The 22412-nt window shown below is 42.1% G+C and overlaps 1 protein-coding gene across 6 annotated transcripts in view; it reads left to right on the top strand.

Moving 5' to 3' along the window:
* The first annotated feature begins 7659 nt into the window (after positions 1-7659).
* fancc (FA complementation group C) overlaps positions 7660-22412 on the top strand; it is a 49517-nt gene continuing 34764 nt past the window's right edge. For 2 of the 6 annotated variants that reach the window (XM_014171047.3, XM_082968477.1), the window contains exons 1-4: positions 7670-7774; positions 12513-12731; positions 17608-17695; positions 17789-17883. In XM_014171047.3, coding sequence (XP_014026522.3) covers positions 7673-7774; positions 12513-12731; positions 17608-17695; positions 17789-17883 — 504 coding nt within the window. In that variant the 5' untranslated portion in view covers positions 7670-7672. Of the gene's footprint in view, positions 7775-11102; positions 11195-11298; positions 11404-12512; positions 12732-17607; positions 17696-17788; positions 17884-22412 lie in introns of all 6 variants that reach the window. The other 4 variants (XM_014171046.3, XM_082968475.1, XM_014171044.3 and 1 more) reach the window with 4 other exon arrangements.

The raw sequence follows: 22412 nt of genomic DNA, 5'->3' as shown, positions 1-22412 counted from the left end.
ATATGTACTTATCTACCTCAAATACTACAGTATCCCTGCACACTGTAAATGTTGCATTGACTCTGTACATACTGTACAATAGCTTCCTCTCGTTTCTAATTTCTTGTGTTTTCTTTATTGTGTATATGGACACACCTACTCATTCCAGGGTGCTTCTTTATCTTTACTATTTTCTACATTGTTGAATAATAGTGAAGACATAAACTATGAAATAACACATATGGAATGATGTAGTAATCAAAAAAGTGTAAAACAAATCCAAAGCAGCCATCCTTTACTTTAATGACAGCTTTGCACGCTTTTGGCATTATCTCAACCAGCTTCATGAGGAATGCTTTTCCAACAGTTTTGAAGGAGTTCCCACATATGCTGAGCACTTGTTTGCTGCTTTTCCTTCACTCTGCGGTCAAACTCATCCCAAACCAACTCAATTGGGTTGTGGTCGGGTGATTGTGGAGGCCAAGTCATCTGATGCAGCACTCCATCACTCCTTGTTTTAAAAGCCCTTAGAGACCAAATCAAATCAAATCAAATTATACTTATCACATACACCAAATACAACAGGTGTAGACCTTACAGTAAAATGCTTACTTACAAGCCCTAACCAAAAATGCAGTTAAAAAAAATAAAAATAAAAAAACACTAAGAAAATAAGAAAATAAATAAAAGTAACAAATAATTAGAGAGCAGCACTAAAATAACAATAGTGAGGCTATATACAAGGGGTGACAGAGTCAACCGGTTAGTCGAGGTAATTGAGGTAATATTTACTTGTAGGTAGCGTTAGGTAGAGTTATTAAAGTGACTATGCATAGATAATAACAAAGAGTAGCAGCAGTGTAAAGGGGGGGGGGGGGGGCAATGCAAATAGTCTGGGTAGCTATTTGATTAGATGTTCAAGAGTCTTATGGCTTGGGGGCAGAAGCTGTTTAGAAGCCTCTTGGACCTAGACTTGGCACTCCGGTACCGCTTGCCATGCGTTATCAGAGGGAACAGTCTTTGACTAGGGTGGCTGGAGTCTTTGACAATTTTTAGGGCCTTCCTCTGACACCGCCTGGTATAGAGGTCCTGGAAGGCAGGAAGCTTGGCCCCAGTGATGTACTGGGCTGTATGCACTACCCTCTGTAGTGCCTTGCGGTCGGAGGCCGAGCAGTTGCCATATCAGGCAGTGATGCAACCCATGAGGATGCTCTCGATGGTGCAGCTGGAGAACCTTTTGAGGATCTGAGGACCCATGCCAAATCTTTTCAGTCTCCTGAGGGGGAATAGGTTTTGTTGTGCCCTCTTCAGGACTGTCTTGGTGTTTGAACCATGATAGTTTGTTTGTGATGTGGACACCAAGGAACTTGTAGCTCTCAACCTGCTCCACTGCAGCCCCGTCGATGAGAATGAGGGCGTGCTCAGTCCTCCTTTTCCTGTAGTTCACAATCATCTCCTTTGTCTTGATCACCTTGAGGGAGAGGTTGTTGTCTTGGCACCACACGGCCTGGTCTCTGACCTCCTCCCTACAGGCTGTCTCGTCATTGTCAGTGATCAAGCCTACTACTGTTGTGTCATCGGCAAACTTAATGATGGTGTTGGAGTCGTGTCTGGCCGTGCAGTCATGAGTGAACAGGGAGTACAGGAGCGGACTGAGCAAGCAACCTTAGGGGCCCCCGTGTTCAGGATCAGCATGGTAGATGTGTTGTTACCTACCCTTACCACCTGGGGGTGGCCCGTCAGGAAGTCCAGGATCCAGTTTCAGAGGGAGGTGTTTAGTCCCAGGGTCCTTAGCTTAGTGATGAACTTTGAGGGCACTATGGTGTTGAACACTGTGCTGTAGTCAATGAATAGCTCTATCATGTAGGTGTTCCTTTTGTCCAGGTGGGAAAGGGCAGTGTGGAGTGCAATAGACATTGCATCATCTGTGGATCTGTTAGGGCCGTAGGCAAATTGGACTGGGTCTAGGGTTTCTGGGATAATGGTGTTGATGTGAGCCATGACCAGCCTTTCAAAGCACTTCATGGCTACAGACGTGAGTGCTACGGGTCGGTAGTCATTTAGGCAGGTTACCTTAGTGTTCTTGGGCATAGCCTGGAGGTGTGTTTTTGGTCATTGTCCTGTTGAAAAACAAATAATAGTCCCATTAAGCACAAACCAGATATGATGGCGTAACACTGCAGAATGCTACGGGAGCCATGCTGGTTAAGTGTGCCTTGAATTCTAAATAAATCACAGATTGTGTCACCAGCAAAGCACCCCCACACCATCACACCTCCTCCTCCATGCTTCACGGTGGGAACCACACGTGCGGAGATCATCCGTTCACCTACTCTACATCTCACAAAGACACAGCGGTTGGAACCAAACATTTCAAATTTGGACTCATCAGACCAAAGGATAGATTTCCACCAGTCTAATGTCCATTGTTCGTGTCTCTTGGCCCAAGAAAGTCTCTTCTTCTTATCGGTGTCCTTCAGTAGTGGTTTCTTTGCAGCAATTTGACCATGAATGCCTGATTCACGCAGTCTCCTCTGAACAGTTAATGTTGTGATGTTTCTGTTACTTGAACTCTGTGAAGCATTTATTTGGGCTGCAATCTGAGGTGTAGTTAACTCTAATGAACTTATCCTCTGCAGCAGAGGTAACTCTGGGTCTTTCTTTCCTGTGGCAGTCCTCATGAGAGGCAGTTTCATCATAGCGCTTGATGGTTTTTGCGGCTGTACTTGAAGAAACTTTCAAAGTTCCTGAAATGTTCCGCATTGACTGACCTTCAAGTCTTCAAGTAATGATGGACTGTCGTTTCTCTTCGCTTATTTGAGCTGTTGTTGGTCTTGGTCTTTTACTTGGTCTTTTACTAAATAGGACTATCTTCTGTATACCAACCCTACCTTGTCACAACACATCTGATTGGCTCAAATACATTAAGAAGGAAATACATTACATAAATTAACTTTCAACAAGGCACACCTGTTAATTTAAATGCATTCCAGGTGACTACATCATGAAGCTGGTTGAGAGAATGCCAAGAGTGTGTAAAGCTGGCTACTTTGAAGAATCTCAAATAAAAAATGTTTAACACTTTTTTGATTACTACATGATTCCATATGTGTTATGAGTAGATGTCTCCAAACTTTTGACTGGTACTGTATATATATATATATATATATATATATATATATATATATATATTTATATATATATATATATATATCTGTTTGTTTGAATTAAGTTATATTATTTTAGTAGTGATTACTGCACTGTTGGGTAGAATATGCAAGTTAAGCATTTCACTGTACTTGTGCATGTGACAATAAAATGTGAACTTGAACTAATACATGTTTAACATGTTTGAAGCAACAGTACTATAAGGCACGCATGCACATTTACTCAAACATACACACATAATGCATGCACGCACACACAGTCGCACACACACAAACTACATTAGCTCTGTTTAAACAACTTCTTCCTGCCATATGGGCAGGCTGCTTGGGGTCTGCTCTGAAGCCCTTTCTAGGTGATTTGTCAGTGGAGCCACTAAGGCACACTAGGAACCTCTCAACGTTTGTTTTGGGTTCCAGAGGGACAGACTCTGAGACCCCAAATTCCTGTCCATAGTGTGCACTCTGCTCCACACAAGAGGACCCTGTGCCTAGTATCCACCCACCCACCCACACACACACACACACACACACACACACACACACACACACACACACACACACACACACACACACACACACACACACACACACACACACACACACACACACACACACACACACACACACACACATGGAAGTATACACAGATATGCTCACACTCACACACATACTCTAACTAACACAGCATTGTCGAAGGCTTTGAGACCTAGCCACTCCATTTCAGGCACTGCTCAGTAGGGCCTCAGAGGACCACATGACAGGTTTTTCTTTCACACCTCCAAGGACTGTTCAAGGTTAGGACTGGGTTTAAGGAAATAAGACGCTCTGGCTTGATTGATTAGTTCAATTTGACAATTTGCAAAGCTATTCCATGACTATGTTGAAACAACACTATATTGAGTGTAGTGAAAGACAAACGATAAGGCTAGAAAAGTATCCCATAAGGTGTTTAAACAAACGTCTGAGGTCATATGTCCAATATCCCCTCATATGTAATGTCCCATATTCCACTTCCCTTCTCTATCATTTAATATCCTTATGACACCCTTCTCCTTCCATATCCCTATGGCATAGCCCTTTTCTATCTTACTCTGGTTACAATAACGGGTGTGCTGCTCTAGGTGTCTGACATCACCTTCCCGAAGATCCAAGTCAATTGTCTGACAAGGAGTGACAGGCTATATTTCTGCTCTAGAAGTCCACTGTTGTGTTGTAAGCATGGTATCAAATCTTGGTGCAGACAGGTAGGCATACAAGCAACATTGGGATCATATTCTTACAGATAATGAGAAAGAGGCAAAGAAGACAAGGAAAGGAAGCCATTTTACAGTACTGAGACAGAGACCCACCCAGAGTGACTGATCTTGAGGCAACATCTGTCTCCAGAAGGTAAACGTTAAGAAAGACCAAATTGCTCCCGTAAATACCTTCCCCAGCACACCACAGCAGTGCACTTCAGTTCCTATGAGGACAGCAGTGTAAAATGAAGCATGGTTACAGATGTGCCAATTAGAGCCCACAAAATGGCAGCATTGTCTGCAGGTCTCAGCCTAAGCCTGGCTGTCCTGTTTCCTATTGAGGGGCTCAGTCAATGCTGCTCTGCCATGCCACACCACACACAACTCTCTCTCTCTCTCTCTCTCTCTCTCCCTCTCCCTCTCCATCACTCTCTCGCTGTACAAAGGGATAAGTAGATGATGCATGACTACTTGCCATGCCACTGATGACACAATGACTGCTAACACTCTGTAACTTCTTTTACTCTTTAGAGTGAAAACACACAAAACAACTATCTATGATGGAAAATATGTTTCTGGCTCACAGCTGAATGTATTTGTGTCAGCGGGTTTTTTTCTTCACTTTTTGTTAATAGCCTATATTTACTAGCCTACTGTTATAGCCTACCAAGAGTGTCATTCGGTGTTAGTGTCAAATTCATTAGAATCTAGGTCTTTATAATAAACTTATCCCACATTTCCCAAAGCAGTAATATCATCCATGCAATATCACTGATCAAAAATATGAATGCAACGTTCAACAATTTCAAAGATTTTACTGAGTTACAGTTCATATAAGGAAATCAGTCAATTGAAATGAATTAATTTGGCTCTAACCTATGATTACACATGACTGGGAATACAGATATGCATCTGTTGGTCACAGATATCGTAAAAAAAGGTAGGGACGTGGATCAGAAAACCAGTCAGTATCTGGTGTGACCACCATTTGCCTCATGCAGCGCGACACATCTCCTTTGCATAGAGTTGATAAGACTGTTGATTGTGGCCTGTGGAATGTTCTCCCACTCCTCTTCAATGGCTGTGCAAAGTTGCTGGATATTGGCGGGAAATGGAACACGCTGTCATACACGTCGATCCAGAACATCCCAAACACGCTCAATGGGTGACATGTCTGGTGAGTATGCAGGCCATGAAAGAACTGGGACATTTTCAGCTTCCAGGAATTGTGTATAGATCCTTGCAACATGGGGCCGTGTATTATCATGCTGAAACATGAGGTGATGGCGGCGGATGAATGGCACGACAATTGGCCTCAGGATCTCATCACGGTCTCATCAGCATATCTCCTTGCATTCAAATTGCCATCGATAAAATGCAATTGTGTTTGTTGTCTGTAGCTTATGCCTGCCATACAATAACCCCACTGCCACCATAATGTCACAACGTTGACATCGGCAAACCGCTCGCTCACACGATGTCATACATGCTGTCTACCATCTGCCCGGTACAGTTGAAACCATTTGCCCACTGAAGTCGGTTACAATGCCGAACTGCCGTCAGGTCAAGACTCTGGTGAGGACGACAAACATGCAGATGAGCTTCCCTGAGACGGTTTCTGACAGTTTGGGCAGAAATTCTTTGGTTGTGCAAACCCACAGTTTCATCAGCTGTCCGGATGGCTGGTCTCAGACAATCCCGCAGGTAAAGAAGCTGGATGTGGAGGTCCTGGGCTGGCGTAGTTACACTTGGTCTGCGGTTGTGAGGCAGGTTGGAAGTACTGCCAAATTATTTAAAACCCGTTGAAGGCTGCTTATGGTCAACAAATGAACATGCAATTATCTTACAACAGCTCTGGTGACATTCCTGCAGTCAGCATACCAACTGCACACTCCCTCAAAACTTGAGACCTCTGTGGCATTGTGTTGTGTGACAAAACTGCACATTTTAGAGTGGCCTTTTATTGTCTCCAACACAAGGTGCACCTGTGTAATGATCATACTGTTTAATCAGCTTATTGATATTCCACACCTGTCAGGTGGATGGATTATCTTGGCAATGGAGAAATGCTCCCTTACAGGGATGTAAACAAATTTGTGCACAAAAGTTGAAAGAAATACACTTTTTTTACGCAGGACACTTTTTTTGAGATCCTTTATTTCAGCTCATGAAACATGAGACCAACAATTTATGTTGTGTTTATATATTTTTTTCAGTATAGATATGATATATGATGTAGTGTACTATTATAATAGGCTCCTAATAATAAGCTACTAAGAGAGTTATACAGTGTACTTGGTCACTGATGCCTGGGGGTCCTTAGTGAAATTTGGTTGGGGGACCCCCCATCTCACGGCAAAATATTTAAGTGGCACCCCTCTTGACGGTGGACAGAAATTAAAGTTTTGCCATGGGGCGTAGAATAATGTTGCCGTTTTAAAGCAAGTTTTCTGCAATTCTACACCTTTTGCCATGGGGCTTTTAGAAACATATTGCAGTTTTACAGCTAATTTCCTGCAATACTACCCATTTTGCCATGGGGTGGAGAAAAATGTTTGCCGTTTTAAAGCAAATTTCCTACAATTCTACCCATTTTGTAATGACTTATACCATGCTAATATGATATCTGCCCTGCGTGCCCGGTCGGTATTCAGCCATGATTACCACAAGTTTAGATAGCTGGCTAGACTAAATACCAATCTAAAAACTGATAGCTGACATGGCTAATTAAGTGACGGTCAGTGACTGACATAACAATAGAAAATTGAGGGCCCTAACCTGGTGTCAATGAAGCATACTCTCCCCCAGCCTTCAACTGACATGTTCCTGCTCTCATGCTTCTACAAGCAGTGAGTAACAACAGGGTTTTTCCTTTGCATAGTGCCCCCCGATGGTTCAAAGTGGAACCAACTGCAAGGGGGGCATTATATATACAGCAGTATATAAAAAAAGTGCAAAATAATTATCCTTGCTACCTATTTGCTGTCAGCAAGTTATAGTGTAGTTTAACTAATTGCACTTAAATTCAAGTGTTGGCCTTATGCTATTTATTTTCATACAAACCAAAACACTTAGCTTTCTTTATCTGTTCTAACGCCAATAAATGGAGCACTGGTCAATTAAAACAAGTTGCCCCTAAATACTGACCTAAAGTTGGTTTTGTATTTCAACAACTAATGGTAAAGTTATAGATTTGGGCAGGGTCAACTGATCCTAGATCCGTACAAAGAGCCAACTGAGGCGCGAGCGACCGCCCACGTTTGAGAAGGCGCGGTGGGACCTCAGCCAATGGGATTCGGACATATCCGGCTTCGCAACAGAGGGAAGTTCACTCATGTCACTTTACAAAGGAGAACGTTTTCTGATAGTGAAATTGAACACAACATACAGGTTGGTAATTTAATGTCGCTGATGATGTATTAGCTACATACGCATTTTATAACGGCTTATTTTAGGATAGTTTGTAGCTACATTTGAAACAACTTTGACTGCTATGCTAGCTATGCCTTTGCTTGTGACAGCGCGTTAGCCAAAGCAAGCTAGTAGTAAAACGTGGTGGTAACGTTACTATTTTGATTCCTGCATCATTTATTTCCTACCTACATCACTCATGTAGGTTGAGTCCTTTCTGGTTGAGTGTGTTTTGTGTGTCAACGGCAGGAGGACTTTTTGGGTGTCTTATCAAACGAGAGAGTGTATATTTACGTCTCAACCCGAGAGCATGAAATACTGACATCTTGAGGTGGCTCATAAGTATTGCATTCCAATTGAAGTACAGTCAGTGGAGTAAAGTACTTAAGTAAAAATACTTTCATGTACTACTTGAGTCGTTTTTTTGGGGTGTCTGTACTTTACTGTTTATATTTTTTGACTACTTTTACTTGACTACTTTTACTTCACTACATTCCTAAACAAAATTATGTACTTTATACTACATACATTTTCCCTGACACCAAAAGTTCTCATTACATTTTGAATGCTTAGCAGGACAGGATAATTGTCTAATTAACACACTTATCAAGAGAACATCCCTGGTCATCCCTACTGCCTCTGATCTGTTGGACTCACTAAACAAATGTTTCGTTTGTAAATTGTCTTGAGTGTTGGAGTGTGCCCCTCGCTATCTGTAAATAAATAAATAACTAGAAAATGTGGCTGTCTACTCAAGTAGTATTTTGCTGGGTGACTTTTACTTGAGTCATTTTCTATGAAGGTGTCTTTACTTTTACTCAAGTATGACAATTGGGTACTTTTTCCACCACTGAGTACAGTACAAACAGTTACAGCACAGTTAAAACAGTATGCTCGTGTGGAATTTAGGGGCTTACATGATTCCATGTTAAAGTCATAACATTTGTTTTAGCCAGAGTGCATATACCTGGCTCTGGTTTTTGATAGTTACTTCTCTAGTTACCTTTTAATAAAGCAATTTATAGAAAGTCTCTATTGAAAATGTTCCTAACATACAGTAAGTACATTTATATTCAGTTGCCATTAAGGATGGCTGGAAAAGTGATGCATTTTATATCATGCGGAGCCTGAAAAGTTTTATTCCAATGCATTTGGAGTGTGTGTGAGATGTAAAAAGCGTAGTAGATCTGGTTTGGCAGAGGCAGCTACTGCGTCACCAACAGTAATAGAGCACAGAAGAACAGCGTGGGCTCCAATGTCTGCTTCTCTTCTAAACACTACTGAGTGACCAGACCAGAGAAGAAGATAATGTCTCATTAACAACTGCTAAGGGTGGTCTCATTTTGTACAATAACATCTGATACATTTATGTTTAAATATGAAAATAATTAGCTACATTTATTTTGTGCATTTTAGGCCCCTTTTAGTTAATGTTCTAGCCTATGGTTCCTGTCCACTAGCGGTTCTGGGGGGGGGGGGGGGGGGGGGGGGTAGTGCCCCTGTGACAACAATTTTGGACCCCTTTGTGGCCCCCCTAAATGTGGAGTATGAAATAATTTTTACATTACAAATTTTTGCTATCGTTCTTTTTTGACGTCCGTTATTAGACAGTGGCAACGTTGATGATTATGAACATGGTCTTTTGCCTGCTAATGCCTGCAATGCAGTGAAGAGAACGATATGACAACAATAACGTCTAATGTAACTGGCCCCTTCAGCAGTACAACTGGCCCCAGCTTGCCCCCCCCCCCAGTTGAAATGGTCTAGAACCGCCACTGTTCCTGTCATATTTTTGCTAATACTAATCTCTTGTGAACAGATGCACATTGCATAACACAAATGGGTGATTTTGCCGCAATTATCTATATTTTTTATTGTTTTAAGTTTAAAAAAAAAAACATTACAGAAATGATTTTCTAATTTTGTCAGGAACCAGGGTTGGGGTCCATTCCAATTTAATTCAACATTTTAATTCTTGAATTCACTCAAGAAGTGGAGAATTTACATTTAATTAAATTCAAATTTGATAAATCTTTAAGTTAATGAATTGAAATTAGACTGTGTCGCCTTTTTGAGTAGGAATTGAATTGGAATTATAAAAACATTTAAATAAAAATATCACTACATTTTTTTTTTTACATTAGTCCATACAGTCCTAAAATGTTTTGATCAAGTTTTCAAGATATAGAACTTAAAAAATACAGAAAGTCTAAATAAATACATTTTTAAAAATCGACCACTGCGACACAAAGCCTGTTGCAAATTTGCAAGATTTTAGTTCTAGGTGTCCAAGATTAGCTAATACTTATAATCAGGAAAAGGGGATACCTAGTCAGTTGCACAACTGAATGCGTCTCCTGCATTTAACCCAACCCCTCTGAATCAGAGAGGTGCAGGGGCTGCCTTACTCGACGTCCACGCCACCCGGGGAGCAGTTGTTGGGGGTTAACTGCCTTGCTCAAGGGCAGAATGGCAGATTGTTCCACCTTGCCAGCTCAGGATTCGAACCAGCAACCTTTTGGTTACTGGCCCGATGCTTTTAACCACTAGGCAACCTGCCGCCCCCTCAGTTATAATTCGAAGGTAGGAAACTATAAGAAGGAAACTACAGATCATCAACCTAGTCTAGTCTAACTCCTGATGAAACCTGCTTGATGCTAGGCTGTCTATATGGGGGAAGACTCAGTATAGCCTATTGGAGAACTGATCTTGTATTATTTTGAAATAACGTCAACAATTTAAGAATTGGAACGGTAAACGTTCCTTTACCCAAAGTCCACAAACGTATCTTAGAAAAAGTATTTTACAACAATATTGACTCAGTCGCATCTTATTTCACACTCTAAATGCATTTTGGACGAAGCGTGTGTGTGTGTGAGCCAGTTGGGTATGCAGCATGCTACTATACTCAACCTCTTGTGCGTTGGAAGCTGTGCTCCCATCACAGGTCAACAAGAGGCGTTTGTTCTTAATTTGCTTGGACTTTTTTATTTATTTTAAACAAGTAATTATATATTCACAACGCTGAGCCATAGGGGCTTTCCAGCAGAGATGATGGCAAGACATTAAACAAGTGGTGTGTAACGAGGTGGTCGTAAAACACAACCCGTGGTGTCCCTCACAGACCTGTCATTATAGCTAAAAACAACAATAACACACGCCTGCCAGCTCCCGACACACACACACACTCTGTTCTCAGGCTACACATAAGCACACACACACCTTACACACACACACACCGTCACGACCCCCCACCAGTTTATCCTCATCATCATAAAAGGTGAAGAATGTGCGGTTTATTTCTCAGTAGGGTTCGATGAGAGACAAGGAAGAGATGGAGAGAGAGAGGAGAGAGATGGGGGTTTCAGTCTAAGACGGCCCAGCACTTCCCTCCTTGCTGTAAGTTCAACTGTATTTGCCATTTACAGTACATGGGCCTACATCTGTGATACAAGCATGTGTTCTGAGATTCTCCATACAGCATGCTTTTAATTCACTTCTAGGTTTAATCTGTTTCTGTGAAACCGGACCTAAGAGTCAGGGGCGACAGGTTAGAGCGTTGGGCCAGTACCCGAAAGGTTGGTGGATCGAATCCCCGAGCCGACAAGGTAAAAATAGGTTGTTCTGCCCCTGAACAAGGCAGTTAACCCACTGTTCCTAGGCTGTCATTGTAAATAAGAATTTGTTCTTAACTGACTTGCCTAGTTAAATAAAAAGACTTGGGCTACTTTAAAAAAGGGCCTTGTTCTCTACATCCTTGATGAGGTTGGGGAGTCGAGGCCTGAGTCCTTTAAACCACCACCCTGGTGTTGTGTATGTCTGTTTCTTCTGGCTGCTCTAATGGAATACAGGGTGAGTCCTTTAAACCACCACCCTGGTGTTGTGTATGTCTGTTTCTTCTGGCTGCTCTAATGGAATACAGGGTGAGTCCTTTAAACCACCACCCTGGTGTTGTGTATGTCTGTTTCTTCTGGCTGCTCTAATGGAATACAGGGTGAGTCCTTTAAACCACCACCCTGGTGTTGTGTATGTCTGTTTCTTCTGGCTGCTCTAATGGAATACAGGGTGAGTCCTTTAAACCACCACCCTGGTGTTGTGTATGTCTGTTTCTTCTGGCTGCTCTAATGGAATACAGGGTGAGTCCTTTAAACCACCACCCTGGTGTTGTGTATGTCTGTTTCTTCTGGCTGCTCTAATGGAATACAGGGTGAGTCCTTTAAACCACCACCCTGGTGTTGTGTATGTCTGTTTCTTCTGGCTGCTCTAATGGAATACAGGGTGAGTCCTTTAAACCACCACCCTGGTGTTGTGTATGTCTGTTTCTTCTGGCTGCTCTAATGGAATACAGGGTGAGGACAAATCCACTTTGTCCCAGATAGGCTCTATGTTTGAAGAGCCTTGTTGTGATTTCTACTGCTTCTGTCACTTTGCAACACCCACAAAACATGTTATTGTTCTACTTCAGTCCTCCATGCCTCTGGAGAAGGGTTGCACTATTCTGGTAACTTTTCAAAAATCCCCAGGTTTTCCAGAAATCCCGGATGGAAAACTCCTGGAATCGGTAGGAAGTACGGGAATCCTCCATCCGGGATTTCTGGAAAACCTGAAAATGTGGGGAATTTTGCAACCCTACTTTGGATTCCTTCATCCTGCTAGAAGAAGGAATAGTGTTCCCTGAGCCATGTGTCATATTTGTCTGTTTGTTTGTTTTCCATAGACCCTGCTCTGCAACAGGCTGCCCAGCCCCAATAGCACCATGTCCCAGGACCAGATGGGATCCATGGCTGGCCTAAAGCCCCAGGAGGTAGCCTTCTGGCTAGGAAAGGCAGTGGAGTGGGGCCAGACTGAGAGCCCAGACACCCAGAGAGACACCTGCCTCCACCTGGGCCCTCTCAGGGCCTTCCTCCAGCTCCTCCTCACACACATACACACACAGGTAAGTGGACAGTGCCCTGCCCCATCCCAAACAACCCAATACCCATTTTTCTGGCCCCTTCTCCTGTCTGCTAGCAGATTTGAATGTATCAGATAGGTGGATCATATTGCTAAGCTATTGTATACCTAGAGGTTCCTGTAGATCTGCTAACCATTGAAAGGGTAGGAGAAGAGGAACGGGTAGTGTCTGGACCGGATCAGGGGCCGTATGTTTTAAGCTTCTCAAAATAATGAGATGAAAAATATTGCAATAGAAAAAGTATTGGCATTATATTTGGTACAGCAAATTGAAGCATTACTCATGGCTAGGATCAGGTGCCTGTCCACTTAATCTCATTCATTGTGATCTAAAAGGCAAAACTGATCCTAAGTCAGCACCAACTCTGAAAGGTTTGGAAGAGTTGTGGACTGTGAGTGTGTAAGAACAGACTCACTGACAGAACACCCAGGCTCATCCAGTAAATTAGTGCAGTTCATCAATTAGGCTGATCCATTAAGAGCTCGGTTGAAGCACTATGCTACTGTAGAAATTGTCAGGCTCACCCCCCCACCCTCACCCCACCCTCCACACACACACACACACACACACACACACACACACACACACACACACCCCCCTGAGGTCTCCCTCTAACACTGGCTGGTCTGTGTGACTAGTTGGCAGCGCTGCAATGTTGAGTTAGCCAGCTAATAGTTGTCAGGGGACTGCCAACGCTAACCTAATGTATCCCTGCATCAAGTGTACCATATTTTGGAGAGGGGGGAGCGACTCTGAGGATCCAGTGTTAGAAGGGCTGTACCTTCCAACCAACCATCTCGCTCTTTCTCTCTCTTATCTTTTCTCTCTTTTTTTCTCTTTCTATTTTCTCTCTTTCTATTTTCTCTCTCTCTTTCTATTTTCTCTCTCTCTATTTTCTCTCTCTCTTTCTATTTTCTCTCTCTTTCTATTTTCTCTCTCTTTCTATTTTCTCTCTCTTTCTATTTTCTCTCTCTTTCTATTTTCTCTCTCTCTTTCTATTTTCTCTCTCTTTCTATTTTCTCTCTTTCTATTTTCTCTCTTTCTATTTTCTCTCTCTTTCTATTTTCTCTCTCTTTCTATTTTCTCTTTCTATTTTTTCTCTCTTTCTATTTTCTCTCTCTTTCTATTTTCTCTCTCTATTCTATTTTCTCTCTTCTATTTTTCTCTCTCTTCTATTTTCTCTCTCTCTCTTTCTATTTTCTCTCTCTCTTTTCTTTCTCTGCTTTGGTCATATGACATGAAAATAGGGCTCTTTGTCCACGCACACCAGTGGTGGGTCTGGAGTCGAAATGAGAATGCATAAGCAGAAAAGAACTCCATACCTACTGTGAAATATGGTGGTGGATCTTTGCTTCCACTGGTCCTGTGGCCTTTGTATCGGGCGTCATGAACTTTACCCAGTACCAGGACATTTTAGCCCAAAACCTGGTTGCCTTTGCCAGGAGGCTGAAATCCACAAAGGAATTATTAATTGGCCACAAAATTGACATTTTGCAATGGCCATCTCAATCTCTGGAGTTGAAACCCATTGAAAACCTGTGGTTTGAATTGAAGAGGGCAGTCCGAAAGCACAGACGAAGGATATCAAGGATCTGGAAGGATTCTGTATGGAGGAATGGTCCAAGATCCCTCCCAATGTGCTCTCCAATCTCAGAAAACATTTTAGAAAAAGGCTCAGTGCCTTTATCCACGGAAGATGAGGTATTGAAAACAGGTGTCAATAATGTTGACCCTTTTTTTCCCCCGACGAACAGTTGTATTATTATAAAATAATATTTTTTGCATACAATACAGCTCGGTATTTGAATTATTTATTTTCTACAGTTATTTTTGCTCATCTTTATCAAGGGGTCAATCATTTCAACCCCACTTTATGTCAGCCCCAGGGTGAGAGCATCTACAACGTGAAAGGGAGGGAGGGAGGGAGTGTGAAGGAGAGAGGGAAGGATCGCTTAATTGGAGTGAAATCCTTTCCCGGCAGAGGGCTCATAAAAGAGTGGTTAAGTAAAATACTTCTCGGCACCAGTGTTGCCTTCTTTGATGACTAGAAGACTTTATTGTGGCTTTCGCCTCGAGGATGAAAAAAATATTCCAATTAATATCCATTTCCTAATTTGCTTTGGGTTAGGACCCTAGGAGCTGTTTGTGTGTTTGGTTTTCCTTCTGGCTGGTGGGGGCCTGCTGGATACACTCATACACACTCACTTAAGAGTCAGCATCACAAGTCTGTCTGTGTGCGTGTGTGTGTGCGTGTGTGCATGCATGTGCGAACGAGTGAGTGTGAGTTGGGGTCTGTGTGTGCGTGACATTGTGTGCGTACGTGGAGTACACAGTTTTAGATACTTACCTATACCACTGACGCCTTCCATGGGAATGAATGTCTACAGTACTGCCCCAGGGAGGCAAGTGTTGCGTCTCAAATGGCACCCTTTTCCCTGTATACAGTAGTGCACTACTTTCAACCAGGGCCCATAGTAGTGCACTATAGATCAGCGGATTGACGTTGCTTTGTCATATCTTTGCCCTGATGACATCGTTGGACAGAGAAAGGGTCCCATAAACTCCCTGTGATCACCACGTAATCAGCCACTCCTGTCCTAGATGTCTGGGTATGCACAGTAGATACAGCATGTCTAAATCTCTGCTTTTTATGAGGGACAGGATTAGTGTGCCCAGTCGCTAACTTGATGCTGATTTGGCTCTGGTAGTTGGTGGTAATTATTTTCTGTTGCGATGGCTCGTTCTTTCTTTCTTTGAGGCCCGTATGGTATGTTTCAATAGCCTCAAACTGTAATAAAGATCTTATTGTAAATAAATATTCCTTCTGGGTTGCGTCATACAAGGGGCGCGCGCACCCACACACACACACACACACACACACACACACACACACACACACACACACACACACACACACACACACAGAGACAGGCATGTCATGTTAAACTGAGACCATGTGTTATGTACAGGATTGAGAAGAGTGACGCTTCGAGTGTGTTCCAGTGTGCAGTACATTGGCAGGGCGAGCACATGTTGAAGTGATGCATAGAGAGGCCATCGATAAGAAACGCGACAACAGCACCGCCCTGGTTGTGTCACACACACAAGATGCTAGGTCTACATTTTTAAGAGATGCTACATCGTTAACGCCCCGGGTTCCAATGAATGACATCAGGGACTCTGTTCAAGACTGGAGAAATGCATCCTTCCTTCCTTCCTCTCTACCTTGGGTAATCATAGGGTGGAATTACGTTGGTAACCTTGCTTTCGCTTATCAAATCAGGTAGAGATCAGTGATTTCTGAACATTCCGTAGCATCACACCCTTCTGAACAGACCCCCTGAACAGTGTTCTGCTACAAGCTCTTCATGTTTAATTGGCTGGAGAGAAATGTTTTAAATGGCCCCTTGTTGCTGTGAGCTGAAGAGTCCTCCACACACAAACAGATGCTCGCTTAAAAAAAGCACACGCACACACTCACGTACAGTTTGTAAGCGGGCAAAGCTGAGCCCCAACGCCCCAAACTACCTGGCCCGTCACACCCATCTGTTTTATGTATCTCTCACACTTCTCAACACATGATGTGTTCTCGCTCTGGGGGAAAATTAAACCCAGGAAATGTTTATGAGTGAAATGTGAAAAACAAACTTGTACTAAACTTATGAACGCTTTGTTTTTAGTTTTTTACTTTAGTTACTTAAGATTGCCAGGACCCACTTGTGCAATCTGTTACAGTACACACTGTACTAGTGTATGCTACAGTACACACTGTACTAGTGTATGCTACAGTACACACTGTACTAGTGTATGCTACAGTACACACTGTACTAGTGTATGCTACAGTACACACTGTACTAGTGTATGCTACAGTACACACTGTACTAGTGTATGCTACAGCACACACTGTAGTAGTGTATGCTACAGCACACACTGTAGTAGTGTATGCTACAGCACACACTGTAGTAGTGTATGCTACTGCACACACTGTAGTAATGTACGCTACCAATCAAAAGTTTGGGGTCACTTAGAAATGTCCTTGTTTTTGAAAGAAAAGCACATTTTTTTTTGTCCATTAAAATAACATCAAATTGATCCGAAATACAGCGTAGACATTGTTAATGTTATAAATGACTATTGTAGCTGGAAACGGCTTTTTATGGAATATCTACATAGGTGTACAGAGGCCCATTATCAGCAACCATCACTCCTGTGTTCCAATGGCACGTTGTGTTAGCTAATCCAAGTTTATCATTTTATTTGGCTAATTGATCATTAGAAAACCCTTTTGCAATTATGTTAGCACAGCTGAAAATTGTTGTTCTGATTTAAAGAAGCAATAAACTGGCCTTCTTTAGACTAGTTGAGTGTCTGGAGTATCAGCATTTGTGGATTAGATTACAGGCTCAAAATGGCCAGAAACAAAGCACTTTCTTCTGAAACTCGTCAGTCTATTCATGTTCTGAGAAATGAAGGCTATTCTATGCGAGAAATTGCCTAGAAACGGAAGATCTGGTACAACGCATGTGTACTACTCCCTTCACAGAACAGCGCAAACTGGCTCTAACCAGAAAAGAAAGAGGAGTGGGAGGCCCCGGTGCACAACTGAGCAAGAAGACAAGTACATTAGAGTGTCTAGTTTCAGAAACAGATGCCTCACAAGTCCTCAACTGGCAGCTTCATTAAATAGTACCCGCAAAACACTAGTCGCAACGTCAACAGTTACTTTTGAACAGATGGGCCCTGGTCAAAAGTAGTGCGCTACATAGGGAATAGGGTGGCATTTGGGACACAGACTTGGTTTGGCCCAGTTATGTTGGTGTGGAGTGTGTGTTAGTGTCCGTACTTTGTGTGTTTCCAGAGCTCCACCACAGAGACCATGAGGACTATTCCCTTTGTAGGCCAGTTCCTCGGCCGCCTCTGCTGGAACCCCTATGTCACTGCGGATGGTGAGTGGACTGTCAATAGGCTATGGTTAGGTGGATGGATGGATGCCTTGCCTAATGTGTTGTCTTGTGTTTTGTTGTGTGTCCTGTGTTCAGCTGGGAGCCGCTCGCTCCTGCTCCAGAGTCTGTGGAGTCTGTATTCAGAGGAACCTCACAACGCTGTCGAGAGGAAGGCCAACCAGTGGATACGGGTAAATATAGTCTATCAATTTATCAATCAATCTATCCCTTCATCAATCACTTTTTGTATGCACAAAAAAAACAAAAAACATTTAGCACTTACACCTGTGTCCTTGTCTATGATTCCATAGACTGCAGTGAGACATACAGTGCCAGGCAAAAGTTTGGACACCTACTGTACTCATTCAAGGGTTTTTATTTATTTGTACTATGTTCTACATTGTAGAATAATAGTGAAGACATCAAAACTATGAAATAACACATATGGAATCATGTAGTAACCCAACAATTGTTAAACAAATCAAAATTTATTTGAGTTTCTTCAAAGTAGCCACCCTTTTCCTTGATGACAGCTTTGCACACTTTTGGCATTCTCTCAACCAGCTTCACCTGGAATGCTTTTCCAACAATCTTAAAGGAGTTCCCACATATGCTGAGCACTTTTTGGCTGCTTTTCCTTCACTCTGCGGTCCAACTCATCCCAAACCATCTCAATTGCGTTGAAGTCGGGTGATTGTGGAGGCCAGGTCATCTGATGCAGCACTCCATCACTCTCCTTGGTCAAATAGCCCTTACACAGCCTGGAGGTGTGTTGGGTCATTATCCTGTTGAAAAACAAATGATTGTCCCACTAAGCGCAATCCAGATGGGATGGAGTATCGCTGCAGAATGCTGTGGTAGCCATGCTGGCTAAGTGTGCCTTGAATTCTAAATAAATCACTGAGTCTCACCAGCAAAGCACCATCACACCACCACCCTCCATTTCTCACGGTAGGAACTACACATGTGGAGATCATCCATTCACCTAATCTGTGTCTCACAAAGACACGGCGGTTGGAACCAAAAATCTCAAATATAGACTCATCAGATCAAAGGACAGATTTCCACCGGTCGAATGACCATTGCTCGTGTTTCTTGACCCAAGAAAGTCTCTTCTTCTTATTGGTGTCCTTAAGTAGTGGTTTCTTTGAAGCTATTCGAAAGTCTCCTCTGAACAGTTGATGTTGAGATGTGTCTGTTATTTTAACTCTGTGAAACATTTATTTGGGCTGCAATTTCTGAGGCTGGTAACTGTAATGAACCTACAACACAACTGATGGCTCAAATGCATTAAGAAGGAAAGAAATTCCACAAATTCAGTTTTAACAAGGCACACCTGTTAATTGAAATGCATTCCAGGTGACTACCTCATGAAGCTGGTTGAGAGAATGCCAAGAGTGTGCAAAGCTGTCATCAAGGCAAAGTGTGGCTACTTTGAAGAATCTCAAATATAAAATATATTTTGATATGTTTACAATTTTTTTGTTACTACATGATTCCATATGTGTTATTTCATAGTTTTGATGTCTTCACTATTATTCTACAATGTAGAAAATAGTACACATAAAGAAAAACCCTTGAATGAGTAGGTGTGTCTAAACTTTTGACTGGTACTGTGTACTTTAACAGCCATAGTAAGTTCTCTTAAAGCAAAGAGTATTTTGTATGGAGTGATTTCAGTGCCAACAGAAACTGTATTTCAAATCAATATCTTTGAATTTTTATCAACAAATTGATTCATTGAATTCATAAATGTAACTTGTATTTCATGATTTGAAACTAAATTGAATGAATATTGCATTCAGTTTTAAAATTAAATTTAAATGTATCAGTTTCATTGTGATAAATATAAAATGTAATTGGTCGTGTACACATATTTTGCAGATGTTATTGAGGGTGTAGCGAAATGCTTATGTTCCTAGCTCCGACAGTGTTTTCGAGGCAGAGGTCCTGAGTTCGAGTCTCCATATGAGCTGAATCTGGGGGAAGCGGTATTTAGTATTTATTAGGATCCTCAATAGCCAAGGCAGCAGCAGCTACTCTTTCTCGGGTCTAAACAGGATTAAAACAATTACATCACAACAAAACAACAGCCTTTATCAAAAACACAACAATGCATCATACAAGATATTACTCTCTTATTACACATTTAGAATATACAATTAATTTGTAATACTTACATTTATTTATACTACAATATTACAATATGTCAATGTGTTTGTGTGTAGAGTGCGTGTGTTAGGGTGTGTGTGTTTCAACACAGTGAGGTGTTGTTTTATCTGTTTAAAAAAAAATCTGATTTCACTGCTCGCTTGAGTTAGTTGATGTGGAAGTGAGTTCCATGTAGTCATGGCTCAGTGTAACACTGTGTGTTTCCAAGAGTCTGCTCTGGTGGCATGTCTTGTGGGGTATGTATGGGTGTCTGAGCTAGGGTTGAATGGCAGGAACCCGGTTACCGAGATTTACCACCCAAAACCACAACCTTTTCCCAGGAAAAATAACTGCGAGAAACTGGTAAATGTACAATTAATTATTTATATGAACAGCATGGCGTGAAATGGAACTGTTAAATGATATGAGATGTCTAAATCTGGCTCCACTACGGCCTCTGCATGATGAGACATCAACGCTCAGGGTGGGGACAGACAGCCCATCTCAGTATGGAGCGCAGTTCACAATGCATGTAGACCAACCATCTCATCATGGTAACTTATTTTCGTAGCATAGGCTGTACTACAGTAATATAAAGACCGAATGTGTGTCTAATTTACCCATCTCCATCTGGCTTTTGAAGGTCACCTTATTTTGTAATTTTTAAAGATTTTTTAAAATGTTTTATTGCAGCTGCAGAGTTTTAAAACAGCCTATTACTCAAATATTGTTTCGTTAAATCAGTGCACACGTGAGCACTCTTTCGCAGTCATTTTCTCTCTCTACCAGTTCCATTCAAATTGCATCCAAAATACATCATCCTGTTCTGGATTGATACTGTAGCCCGATAGATGTCCTAGCCTACCACTTTCATGTAATAGTCAATGCAGTATTAGCCTTATATTTAGTTAATTAATGATGGGTTATGTATAATACGCTTCTAATTTATAGTCTCTGCCTCTTGCGCAATACGCACTCACCTGTGCTCTGCTGGCCTCTCGCCTTAAAAAAACTTTCCTTAGCTCTTGGTGACCCATGCTGGAAAAGCAAGAATAGAATAGCTTGCTGGATATATTTTGTTGTTGTGCATTTCTTATACCAATAGATTATTTGAAGAGGGACGCAAGCTCTTGTTTGCTGAATGTTAAATACAGCAGCCAATAGAACTCACAGGTAGTTTGAAAGAAGAGTGAACGCGTGATGGCGGTAGGCAAAAGCAGTTATTTATTCAGACCCATAACCATTCACTCTCCATGAAGAGAAGTGAAAGTCTTCTACATCTAATCCTAGTCCTTTATTATTCAATGATGTCATTAGAATGATGACGATAAGGACAACTGAACTTATTTAATTTAACTGTTGAAATTAAGTAACAATCGAGAGAGAAAAAAGAGGTAGGCTAATAACGTTGGGGGAAATGTGAAATGTACAGTGCATTCGGAAAGTATTCAGGCCCCTTCACTTTTTCCACATTTTGTTACGCTACAACCTTATTCTAAAATGGATTTTTTTTTTAAATGCCCTCATCAATCTACACATAATACCCCATAATGACAAAGCAAAAACACATTTTAAGAAATGTTTGAACATTTATTTAAAAAAATAAAATGGAACAAAAATAATACCTAATTTACATTAGTATACAGACCCTTTGCTATGAGACTCAAAATTGAGCTCAGGTGCATCCTGTTTCCATTGATCATCCTTGATGTTTCTACAACATGATTGGAGTCAAGGCACAGATCTGGGGATGGTACCAAACAATTTCTACAGCATTGAAGGTCCCCAAGAACACAGTAACCTCCATTATTCTTAACTGGAAGAAGTTTGGAACCACCAAGACTCTTCCTAGAGCTGGCCGCCCGGCCAAACTGAGCAATCGGGGGAGAAAGACCTTGGTCGGAGAGGTGACCAAGAACCCGATGGTCACTCTGACAGAGCTCCAGAGTTCCACTGTGGAAATGGGAGAATCTTCCAGAAGGACAACCAACTCTGCAGCACTCTACCAATCTGGCCTTTATGGTAGAGTGGCCAGACAGAAGCCACTCCAGCCTGCTTGGAGTTTGCCAAAAGGCACCTAAAGGACTCAGACTATGAGAAACAAGATTCTCAGGTCAGATGAAACCAAGATTGAACTCTTTGGCCTGAAAGCCAAGCGTCTCGTCTGGAGGAAACCTGGCACCATCCCTACGGTGAAGCATGGTGGTGGCAGCATCATGCTGTGGGGATGTTTTTCAGCGGCAGGGACTGGGAGACTAGTCAGGATGTAGGTAAAGATGAACGGAGCAAAGTGCAGAGAGATCCATGATGAAAACCTGCTCCAGTGTGCTCAGGACCATAGACTGGGACAAAGGTTCACCTTCCAACAGGACAACGACCCTAAGCACACAGCCAAGACAATGCAGGAGGGGTTCGGGAAAGTCTCCTGAATGTCCTTGAGTGGCCCAGCCATAGCCCAGATGTGAACCTGATCGAACATCTATAAAGAAGAATGGGAGAAACAGAGAAGAATGGGAGAAACTCCCCATATATAGGTGTGCCAAGCTTGTAGTGTCATATCCAAGAAGAC

The sequence above is a fragment of the Salmo salar genome, chromosome 24, assembly GCF_965601325.2.
Source record: "Salmo salar chromosome 24, fSalSal1, whole genome shotgun sequence".
NCBI lineage: Eukaryota > Metazoa > Chordata > Actinopteri > Salmoniformes > Salmonidae > Salmo > Salmo salar.
The sequence above is the reverse complement of the archived record's forward strand: the minus strand, read 5'-3'. Positions and strand labels throughout refer to the sequence as shown.